Here is a 12,855-nt window from a genome sequence, read left to right as displayed (position 1 = left end):
TAATAAATGTGAATAATACTCGATTATATACTAATAAATGTGAATAATACTCGATTATATATTAATAAATTTGAAAACTCTATTATATGTTAATAAGTGTGAAGACGTCGTTAACAATGTTTTTTTAAAGAAAAAAACAAATACGTACCTATACAGAACCTCGGTCCTTCACCAAATGGTAGGTATGCGAATGGGTTGATAGTGTGTTTATTTTCTTCGGAAAATCTTTCCGGATCAAACTTGTCCGGATCTGGAAAATATTGCGGGTCGTGATGTAAGGCCCAAATCGGTATATAAACGAATAGCCCTTTTTCGAATACATCTCCGTTTGGCATTGTCACCGATTTGTTACAAAGTCTTGCCAGGGCTGGGAGAGTTGGATACTTCCTCATAGTTTCTGAAATGATTTATATTCATGTCATTAGTAAGTCTGCATATGGCTTTTGTACATTAATTAAGATCAACATTATGTACTTGGGAATTGTACCAATTAAATATTATGAAGTACATAAAACTTTGATCGTAAGTTCTCAGTATTTTTAAAATTAAAATAAAAAAATTAATTGCAAATTTACTCAATGTGAAATTCAAAATTAAATAAATATGTTGTTCAACTAAAGTTTATATTTAGTATTTGATGAAAAGTTTGTCTACATTTTCTCTCAGTTCTAATTATAGTTAAGGTTTATCATAATTCACCATTACCATTGTATTTTTTTTATTAACTTGAACAGCAGCATTGTGGGATAGGAAAATTAAAACCTTGAATTCTGTATAAATGGAAAGCTTTTCAAGCATATTCGACTAGAATTTAGACGATGAAACAATGGTCTCAGATATTGTACTGTTTTAGCACGTCCAATGGAGTGGATGTACAGTGGTCGAGAATGTAAAGAAAACATGGCGAAAATCTAAAAATAAATATTACATTAAAAGAATTAAATTCAGATAAATAAGGAAGCAATAAAAAAAAAGTATAAGAGCAAAGAAATGGACTTCTTAAGGTATGGTAGGGTATAATAAGTAAACCCTAACTATCTGAAGGAACCATTTAAACAATATTTTTTTAAAATATAATGGTTAAAATATATTTATTTTATTGGAAGATTATTAATTGACCGTGTGTACAGACGAATGGAATATGGTCAGGGTGCAGTAAAAAAAACTCAAATAGTAAATGATTATACTATTTTTATTGAGCCAACGTTTCGCCCCACGTTATCACTATATCACTTACAGAAAATTTACTTGATGTGTATATATGTATATATATATAAGGTAGTAAATAACAATAAATAATTATTAAAAAAATATGAATGAAGTAATTTGTAAACTTATGATAGAAAAATTTAACATTGTAATTCAAAGAGAAAATATACCTACTGTTACTTTGTAAAAGTCAAAACTAAAACAATACCTGGCTTCCATTGGACTAGTTCTTTCTGTTTCAAGCCCCAGCTACTGCAAAGAGGTGCATTAAAAAAGCAGACTCAGAAACACAATGGCCTCTAAGATGGCCAATACCACCGACAAACCATTATCTTCAAGTATCCTAATCCCTTGGCCAATGGAGTGGACACTTACTGGAGTCGAGGGCATTATATCGATTGCCTCTGGAGTCACTCCTATCAACAGCTTGTTCCAATATCTCACACTGTCTGTTTATATATGTATATATATGATATTTATGGGAGTGGGTAGCTCAATGGTGCTACTAACTCCATGGAGTCGGGCTCGAATCCGGCTGTGACAGATAATTATTTACTGCTTCACTGTAGCCGTAGTCAGCCCTGTGGGTTCTGCAACCCTCCGGGATCCACCCATCCTCGTAAGTAGCTACCCTTAATTGAGGAAAAATCTAGTGGTTAAGCGTGATTCTGGGCAAATCACCTCCTTGCACAAAAGTTTGTCTAGAAATAATACTCCTTACAAAGTAATGCAAATTTCACCCTTCGTGGATTGTAGTGGTACAGATACAATTTGTTTTTTAAACTAAGAGAATATTCTAAATTCGAAAGGTCAATACTTGGATAGGGTAACCAATCATATAGCTGTTTGACGGGACTCATGTTATTGATGATTGAAATGAATCATACAATTTTTACTAATGCAAAGAAATGCAGGCAAAGAAAAAGTGTTTTTTCGTTATCCTTCCTATAATATTTGGTTAAAAAACAAATGTTGGCACCCTGAAAATAAAAGCTTCACCAAACCGAAAACCTTTTAAATTATTTTGGACTTAATTGTAAGTGAAACGATTACTTGATGTATAGTCTGAAAGTTTAGGTACTTCAAGGGAAAATCAGTTGAACAATAGTACACTCTTCTCCAAAGATGGCGGTGGGGAACACGATCAAAAACATGATTTTCTAAAATAACACGATTCTTGTGCCTTTTCAGATTTCTATAAGACAATTTATCATAGCTCTGTGACCTATAATAAGTTTTAAAATCAGTTTTATATGTTCCGTTGTGGTCGATACTTTTGACCATGTTTTTCTTATTTTCTGGGCCAGTGTGTGAAGCTACGCTTCAATAAAGTTAAACAATAAAAAAAAAAACATATAAATAAATTCACCTGAAACTACCATATCCAGATATGTCATCTCCTTCACAGCATCGTAAGTAACCCCAGCGTGGAGTTGGATCATTCGATCAATTTCGCTTTGAACTCTTTCTTGAATCGAAGGGTTCAACGCCAACTCGTAGAGGCAGAAGGCCTGCACTGAGCTAGCAGTTTCGTAACCAGCCACGAAAAAAACAAAACATTGTGCTGATAGTCTTTCCATGTCCATTTCTATCGACAAAGAGAGGATACCATTACAAAACAGTTACCTAAAATGAGATTAGTAATTTATGTTAAATTTCAGAGTAACGTAGGTATATCTTGCCGTGTACGGGGCTTCGGGGTTTCTAAGCCCGATTAGGGGTTCCCCGTACAGGTATTATATTGAAATTTATTCATATATTAATGTATTTATATTTATTTGTATTATGTATCTCTATCGGTTCCTGATGGGAACTGACTGAAAAGGGATGCGCTATATTTAATTCAACTACGAGCACCATCTGACCGAACCCCTTCGCCGTGGTATGCTAGATATGAATATCATAATTAATGATTGGAGTTCCTTTCCAACGGTATCGTGTTCACCAATTTACTATGCTATTATATATGAGGTGGCATGCAGGGATTATTAATTATAAAGTAAAGTCCTCGTTACATATTTTATATTTACAATTATAGACACATTATCAAGAATACTATTATGAGAGAGCATGGTAGACTTGTTTCCTTATACTTTGATTATAAGATAATGAATTGAGAAGTACCAGTTGGGATATTTGATATTTATACTGACTCTAAGTTATTAATTCTATCCTTGCCATTCAAATAACAACAGAAAAGGTTTTAGGTGGGATGTTAAGGAATCCCCCTAAAAAATATTGAATGGCAGCTTAATATGCCATCTAGTGGTATACCAAAGGAGTGAGTAACCAATGAGCAAGAGAACAGGAACTAATGAGTGAGAACAAGCCCATGGATGAGTGAATATGGGCTACCTACGGCAACTCAATTTAGCTGATAGTCAACTATCACACAGGATGAGTAAACAGTTTATTCACATATCAGATGAACGGAATCAAGATAAGACAACTGAACACAGCAGAAGAACAAGTCTTCCAGATAAATCAAAACCAATGCAACCACCAAATAAATGAAATCTCATTCATCAATCTTCATGATTCCATGTTATACAATCTAAATTCAACTAACTTAACTAATACTAATTGTAACCACTTTAGTTAAACCATATAACTAATTATCATAAATAGAGACATATCACTATTTCCCCATGATTCATTTAATCATAAATCCACTAAATACAGTCCACTCCTCTACGTAAATCCAGTTATTTTTTAAAAACTCAATCACTGCAAATTTTGATTTGCCTCCTTGTTCTTCCTGATCTCTTTAGCACTATTAATAAAATACAAAAACATGTTTATTATGCAACAAAATCCAAGATAGCTAAATTTACAGATAAGCAACTTTGGCTTTGTTTTAAACGATGAGTTAATTATAAATCTGCAGTTGATGAAAATACTTACCGAAGGGAGGAACATTTTCATCTGTCACTTCTTGCTCCTCTCCCTCCAAATTTCCTTTAGTTTTAAGTTGAAGTAAAAGGTCGAGAAAATCTTTCCTCTTTATATTGTACTCCTCTCGCTGTTTAATTGTTTCCTTAACTAGGTTGTAGACAAACAATTGGCTTTCATTGTTTTCTGGTGTACACCTGTTTAAGGAGACAAAAACAAAATATAACAACTTCATAATAAAAACAAACGAATAGAACTGGTAAAAAAGACATTCATGCATGGGTTTTTACATTTACAAGATATATGCAAAATTTTACGGTATTATTAATTGTTTCGGTATTTTTCTTAGTATATTGTTTTTAAGCACGAGAGAAAAACAAAAAGTATTCTTATTCATCTAATGACTTAATAGAACAGTTATTATATTCAGTCCATATTTTAATCTAATCTAACATGGTAGAGTCAGTCTGAGTTGAACTTTCAGGTATAAATAAGAAAGTTCTAGCAGTATTTCTCTATTTCAGTGCCTAAAATCAGGGAGTTGGGGTGATAATTTTTTTTTTTATATTTATTTATTGCTATTTACAACTGTACATTATAATACATTTAGTAAATATGATCTAAGTTAAATTGGAGTGTTACAGGCGTGTAGAGAAACTACCCATTAGTAGCACTCTAATGACATTTTACATTAGCTGGTCTCGTAGCCATCTTCTTTTCAGGCGCCTCGGAGAATTGTCAGGAATGGAAGAGGGTGCAAGATTAGAAACTAGGGGGTTTGAGTGGTTAGAGAGTTTATAATAGAAAGAGTGATATCTGGTTCGGACTAGATCGGTCACATAGGGAACATTAAGGTCTTTATGTATGATTTTATTTGTGACAAAGTAAGGAGCATTGAGGATTTTGGATTGTAAGGATTGAATACGAGAGGAATTCGAAGTTTAGTGGAGCCCCAAAGCTCAACTCCGTATGTCCAGATTGGCCTTATTACAGTCATGTAGATCAGTCTTTTGTAATGTGTTGGAAGTTTAGACCGTTTGTCTAGTAAGTGCTGTAATAGTCGAAATCGACGTGAGGTCTCCTGTCTTTTCAGTCTGGTGTGAGGATTCCAGGTTAATTGCTTGTTCAAATATAGTCCAAGGTAGCGGATCTGTTCGACAGGGGTACGAGTAACATCGTTAAATGAAACTGTAGGGAAGTCAGTGATAAACATTTAAAGGATTTTATATTATTTTTTAATGAAGACAATTACAACAAGCTGACAAGAGACTAAATACTTTAACAATTAGAATGTTAATTGAAGTTTAATATTTAATTTTTTTAAAGTTGGATTTATTTAATCAAATGTATTAAATGGTGTGGAATGTATAAAAAAATTGATAGTTTATTAAAAAATTCTTTTTTATGATGATATTATTCATGAAAAGTAGAAACACCCTTGGAACAAGATTGAACACTTTCTGAAAAAATTTTCCATAACCTTCGAAGGCTGATCTTAAAATTTCTTCGCTCTCACCTTTACTATTGAAATCTTGGATTTCACTTGGCCATAGTTAGAAAATAGTCTGGTGCTGCAGTAGTTTCTCAGAAAACTCTGACATTGTTTTGATTTGTACTTCACACTTAATAGGGATTCGAAAATTTGGTAAAAACATAGTCTTGCAAAAACAATTGTCATTAAAACACCGTTGAGACTTTGTTTTCAGAAGGTTGGTATATAAATCGCTTCCTTGCCGACCCTTGTATTAAATGCAACTACTATTAACTCTGATCCAGGACGTGTTTTAATAGTTTTATTAAACGAGTTAAAGTGTCCTTCTTTGGCGTCATCATTAGGTGAATCGTTATTCAGTAAATAACTGATAATTGCAATACTTGCCCTTTAACCTGATGATACTCTTTTGGAGGCTTACAGATTCAAAGTCGATGGCATTTTTATTGAAAAAAAAGGCTACTGAGCGATTTTGAAGAGTGAGAGAGAAGTGCCTTGTAAAATCTGGGTCTGAGCGCAGCAACTCGTGGGACGGCCCGGAATAAAATTAACTTACAATCACTCAAACAGCTCTGCTGGGGGCCATATTTTAAAAATTTCCTTTGCTTAAAATTATGTTAAATTAAGTTTTCTAGTGTTGTTGATAGAACAGCCTCCATATTTCGTTCCCTTTAAATATGCATGACAGACCCCTCAATTTTAAAAATTAATTATACATAGTTTTCAATAAAGTAATCCAAAATTGGGGTGAAATAGCTGCCTTTTTCTCCTTTTTGGCTCTTGTACTATCACTACCTGACAAGTAAATTAAAATTAGACAGACTCTACAAAAATTGAACGATATTTTAAATTACCTGAATTGGTAATATTCCGAAAATTTCGGAAATGTTGTCATCATAAGGAATGCAAAAAGTAGCTTGAAATTTATAGATGCTATATTTTTTCCAAGTTTGATAAGATCACTGTTTTTGTCCTCCATGACATTCATATCCAAACCAAAAGCACAACTGCAAATTGTATCTGTAGTAAATCTCGATGCCAAATCTTTTACGTCAATAATCGAATCGGCGTGGGATTGAAGCAACAATTCAAAAGCCTGGAATAAAGAAAAAGTTATGCATTATTTGAAATATCAATGAAAATTATTGCTAATAGAACTTCTTTATTATTTTATCATAAATATGAAAATATTAAAGAAAACCCTACATCACCCCATGTTATCAGTTAAGGGGAAAAAATATTTACGTGAGGACCGAAGCCGTCGGTGAGCAAGGTGGAAAACCTGAAATTTGGATTCAGCAAACCAAACAATTGTTGAAATTTTTTAATCTTCGATGTCTGGACTATTCTTGTTTCACATAAATCGTTAAATGTTTTTTACTTTTTTAGGTTTACTCTTTTAGTAAATTTACGCCTTCAGAGCATGGATAAAAAAAGTACCCAATAATAATTTGTCTTAAAATTCAATTTTCTATCTGAGTCTGTAAACAAATTGATACCATTCCTGTGGAAATAGCGGAGTTATGTGCGTTTGAGGATAACTGAAAAATGTCAGAATATTAAAAATACCCTGAAAAGAATGTTTTTTATCATTTGATGATCGATTCTTTTGGGGAATTTAATTCTAAATTTTCAAAAACCGTTAAAACGTTTTTCCAGTTTTTGGTAAATTAAGACTTCAGAGCATGACGGACCATAAAAGTGCTATGAATTCGTTTTAAAATATGCTCTTCCAGTGAAGATAGAACACGTATTAATATTATGATCCAGTGGAAATCAAATCAAAACCCCAAACATTAGATGGGTTGACATATATACTGAGATACCCTCATTATACCTTCCTAAATACCCTAAATATTACTTAATAGATATTAAACAAATTAGGGCTCGTATAACAATATTAACATATAAAATAATTGTACCTCAGAACTTTTAAGAAACAATGGAAACATGGTCTTCATTTTCCCACTTGTAAACGTTGGACTCAGTTTGTTTCTAAGTGCTTTCCACCTATCGCCCTCCAAGTTGAAGAGATGTTGTGAAAGCAAATCAGATTCAGGTCTGAAAGGAATAAAACAAAACAATAATTGACTGACTTTAAAATTAAAAACTTGTTAATCGTCCAAAACGAAATTTCCATTATTAAAAAACAAAATGTTACGTGTAATCGTGCTATTAATTGGGGAAGGGGGGCACATATTTCATTGTAACGTAATAAAAACTAGAGTCATTTGACTCATCTGACCCTGGTTTGAGTGGTTAGGGTATTTATAATGGAAGGAATGATATCTGGTTCGGGCTAGATCGGTTACATAGAGAACATTAAGGTCTTTATGTATGCTTTTTTTGTGACAAAGTAAGGAGCATTAAGGATTTTGGATTGTAAGGATTGAATACAACAGGAATTCGAAGGTTTAGTGGAGCCCCAAAGCTCAACTCTAGATTGGCCTTATTACATTCATGTAGATCAGTCTTCTGTAATGTGTTGGAAGTTTACATCGTTTGTCTAGTAAGTGCTGTAATAGTCGAAATCGACGTGCAGTTTCCTGTCTTTTCAGTCTTGTATCAGGATTCCAGGTTAATCGTTTATCCAAACATAGTCCAAGGTAGCGGATCTGCTCGACAGGGGTAAGAGTAACATTATTAAATGAAACTGTAGGGCAATCGGTAGATTTACGACGAAGGGTAAAGGTGATTTGATGGGATTTGGTGGAATTTATCTTAATCCTCCAATTACGACACCATTCTTCGAGGGCAGTGATATGGGATTGGAGTTAAGATACAATTAATGGGTTATTATTAACTGCGAGCACACATGTCATCGGCATACGTGGTGAGGATAGAGTTATGATTGGTTGGAATGTCAGCTGTATAGGCGGTGTAGAGGATGGGACCAAGGATACTACTTGGAGGACATTCTATATGAAATTAAAAATTGATTTATTTTTTATTTGTCGACTCCTCATCAAATTGTTACGTAGTGGGCTTAATTGATTTTGACTCTGATATAATTATAGTGACCAACACCCACGAAAGCCTAGTTCCCAACAATGAGTTTAATTTAGAGTCTAATGACGGCTATAAAATATTAAATCGACCAGAAGAAATAAAAGCCCATTAGATTAAAAGGTGAGAAAAGGCTTGGCTGCCATAAACAAATTTGATGTACCAGACAAGGAATTACAGAGAAATATTATCGTACATTGTAATAAAGATGTTGCAAAGCAACATTCTTTTGGTGATTTTGAAAATGATATTTGCAGCAGTCAGCAATATGGCTGTTGTTCAGGGCACATTTTATCCCTGTGTCATAGTTAATTTCTCATTCCTTTGTCAAAGCTTAAATTTCTCGTCATTTGAAAAATATCTCATACAGAGTTTCATGTCAATTTTTTTGTTTTAATTTACAATCATTATCGTCAATAGAATTGAAAAACCGTATACATTTATCGAAGATGTTATTATTTCTTGAAGTTATCATTCGTTGAAACCGAAATTCTCATTCCTTTGTCATTATTATTTTTAATGTCAGAAGAGAAAATGTTGTTATCCGGTTTACTCACGGATACCTGTTAAAAATTAAATAAATGTTTAAGTATTATTTAGTGATAAGATAGCTGCAAAAATAAAGAAAAAATAATTAAAATTTAAAAAAAAAATAAAACAATATATTTATCAAGACAGATGAAGAACTGTTGAAGAAGAACACTAAAGACATAAACCTAACCTAACCAAATCAAATGCTAACGGCAATGTTTCGTTTATTCTCTTCTCTGTACATCAAAGTTATATTTTATTATATAATCTTGGTACTTCATGTATCATCGTTATTATCATTCATCTTGGTATAAATTTCATTAAGAATTTAAACAGCTTACAACTTTACGAATAGCCTTGAATTGAAGCTGGCATACTCTTTCACTAACACCACCTGGACATATTCGGGATCTCTAATTATAATTACTGGTTTCCTCATCATATAAATCCCAAAGTAAGGTGATGACGGAAATTTTTTATACATCTGAAACAAAAATTCTTAATTTTTTAATAAACTTACTGATAAATATGCATTAAACGTACTTTATTTTTATCATTAGTTACCTCATTGAACACTTCTCCTAAGTACTTCTTAAACAAAGTCAGGTTGAGGTCACTGCCGTAAGGGAATCTTCCAGGTAAGGATGGTATTCCTCTATCCTCCCAATATTTGTAACTGGAGACCCAATATTTGTAGAGCATCCATATTATCGCAATGGTTAAGATGGCCGTAGTAATCATGGCTGGAAAAAAATAAATTGTTACAATCATGGACATTTTTTTTAATGTGATATATATCATCATTCTTTTTATTATTGCATTATTTTTAGTCATTCCAGAAAAAAAAAAAATCATAGGAAGGAAATATTGAAATTATTGGTGGGTCTATCCATTTCATGTAGTTCCCGAAATAGGTGACATACATTTTACCCAAAATTTCATTAGCTTCAAAGAATTAGGTTTTTGATTAATGGCGGCCAATTAAATATTTTTTTACTCGCATAAAATTTCAATCGCGAGCTAATTTCTGTTAGAAAATAATTCAACTCTTACCCAGACCTTACAACAGGTACAGAAATTAATTGTCTTAGAGAACGAGGTTTTAATTTATTTTAGAAACACGCCATTGAAAGGTAATTTTATTCTAAAAAAAAAAAAAATCACCCAATTTTTCTTTCAGTAATATCTTTGTAGTTACATGCCACAATATCACAGGAGGAGATCATAACACAAAAAGTATTAGAAGACAATCCATCCCGTCAAACCTCCCCCACTAAAACCCCTTTTTAACAATGCTCCTATATAAAAAAAAAAAGAAATGGAGACTTAAGATAGTTAAACCGAGAAATATTTAAAAAGTGTCTAAAATTGGAAAACGACGTGAAACCACTTCAACCCCCAAAAATAATATCCTACCACTCCCGCCCTACGTCGTAGCCTTACTTATCGTAACTCTGAAACAGACAATTATAGCGAGTATGTATGACATGTCACAAGAGGAGATTTTAACAAAAAACTAAATTTCTCATATTATACACTTAGAGGTGTATTTATGGCTATATTAACAAATTTTCTTATTTTTTACTAACTTAATTTATAGTTTTAATAAAATGACAATTTGGTGATAAATAAATGCATTGATCAACATATGAAGAGTCATATTCAACCCCCAAAAAATAATTATTTCTTACATGTTATATTATATTACCTCGAGTACATTATTTTAAATAATAACCATACAAAAAATTGATTGATCTCATCGATATGAATATACCTATACATTTTTAATTAAAATTTTAAAAGTTTTTCTACATTAAGTTATTTCATGTAGTTTGTTTAATGGCATATAATATTGTATTTATTAATAATTGTAATTATTAAAAATCAATTAGTAAAAAAAAAATAATATATCTGAGAAATTATAATAATAAATATGTTCAATTTTACAGTGGTCATCAGTATTGCTATTAGTCTCTGAGATATTTTTCAAAACAATTTTTTTTTTTATTCGAATATCGATAAATTAACATTTTATGAATTTAATTCGTCAAAGTTCATGAAAACCCCCAGTTCTACAAAGTTAATCATTATAAACTAACGATTTTTTATCCCGATAAATTTATGGTAGACCTCAATTATTTGACTCTATTTCGAGAACATCGTTTGAAATAATGTAAACTTAGTGTAAAACAAGTCGCATTTTTCTGCATCTGCTCACAAAATATATAGGGATAAGTAAATCTCAAGTTTGTTAAGTTTAAATTTCTCTTTTTTGGTGCATTCAGCACACAACCCTTCCATAATTTTTGATATTAAATATTATTGACATAATAATATTAATGATAAAGTAAATCTAAATAAAAATATTTAGGCGACATCACATATAATCTACGTACTAGACATACAATTACCGGCATCAAAATGTTCCGATGCGGTGGAAGGAGGTCTCATTCAACACATGTTTATTGATAATTCTATTTTCGTATTCCTAGGCCTGGAATAACGGACGTTTTGGAATGTAGCCAAGGATTATTTTGCACAAGATTTTAGTTGTGCTTCATGTGGTATCTTAATGTTTTGCCATGTTCAGATAATAATCTACTTCAACATAATTAAAGTAAGTGTTTTGTCGTTGGGGATTTATACCACTTGGTCATTATTTCATGGTTTAAAATAACACAAATTATTTAGAACAACTAATTAATTAATCTATTTCGCTGCCTTCCATGAATAGTAGTGGGACATCTTATAAAAAAGTGTTTTGGTTTTATTTTGAACATTATGTATTTTAAAGATATTACCGTATACAGGAGTTTCTTTCTCTTTTGTGGTCCCTCTAAACAAGTAGGGTTATCCAAACGTAAGTACACGGTACAATCTATAGATTATGTCAAATACATTTTTTTTCTGATATACAACTATTCAAACAAAGTAGCTGTATGTACATTAGATTTAAAACATCTTTTTATGATGATTTCAAGTTCATTATAAGTTATTGGCGCGTTTAAGGGGGTTGCGGGATTGCCTGAGGCCTATTATGGAACAAACAAAAATAATATCCTACCATTCGCAGATTCTAAGAGTTCATTGTCACTATTGAAAAACGTATAATCTTGTCGTATCGCTCATATTTCAAATAATCTTCAAGTTAAATTGGACTGATCGTACAGCATTGTTCATCTGGATACATGGACACAAGGACATCCCGGGCAATTGTAAGGCTGCCCAAGCGGCAAAAGCTGCATCATTGATCCTGCCATCTGACTGCATTGAATGCCCCCTCTACTACCTTTATCCGCTGATGACAAGTATTAAATAAATGGCAGACAGCTTGGACCAACAAAACAGAAAACAGATTAAGAGGACAGTACTTCCATGGACATCAATTCAAAACTGCAGACGGCGCGAAGAGGACTGATAGGACTATGAAGTAGACACACTAGACTAACCCAAGAATACTTACTGTCGGGGACATGTAGACATGGCAATGTGACACGAACTGTTAAACACATACTGACAGACTGCAGGCATTTGATGAACACCGGATTACCATATCATTTGGTTGCTTTATTAAACGATAATAACCCTCATTCCGGAAATATTTTATTACCTAAAGAAAAAAAAATGTACGAATATATATATAATATTTAATGTAGCATTTATTATGTAATTTTTTATTTATTTTCTCATTTTTCTTTCTTTCCAGTTGTAATTTAATTTATTTT

The 12,855-nt window shown here is 32.3% G+C and overlaps 1 protein-coding gene across 1 annotated transcript in view; it reads right to left on the bottom strand.

Moving 5' to 3' along the window:
• The window catches only part of LOC106690077 (uncharacterized), a 43,751-nt gene that overhangs the window by 1,445 nt on the left and 29,451 nt on the right, over positions 1-12,855 (bottom strand). The window contains exons 10-16 of the mRNA XM_014435356.3: positions 9,695-9,873; positions 9,472-9,614; positions 7,516-7,654; positions 6,448-6,689; positions 4,114-4,298; positions 2,579-2,797; positions 149-397 (exon numbers count right to left, since the gene is read on the bottom strand). Of these exons, the coding sequence (XP_014290842.2) occupies positions 149-397; positions 2,579-2,797; positions 4,114-4,298; positions 6,448-6,689; positions 7,516-7,654; positions 9,472-9,614; positions 9,695-9,873 (1,356 nt within the window). The remainder of the gene's footprint in view (positions 1-148; positions 398-2,578; positions 2,798-4,113; positions 4,299-6,447; positions 6,690-7,515; positions 7,655-9,471; positions 9,615-9,694; positions 9,874-12,855) is intronic.

The sequence above is a fragment of the Halyomorpha halys genome, unplaced genomic scaffold (assembly GCF_000696795.3).
Source record: "Halyomorpha halys isolate HHAL.00 unplaced genomic scaffold, Hhal_1.1 Scaffold1571.1, whole genome shotgun sequence".
NCBI lineage: Eukaryota > Metazoa > Arthropoda > Insecta > Hemiptera > Pentatomidae > Halyomorpha > Halyomorpha halys.
The sequence above is the reverse complement of the archived record's forward strand: the minus strand, read 5'-3'. Positions and strand labels throughout refer to the sequence as shown.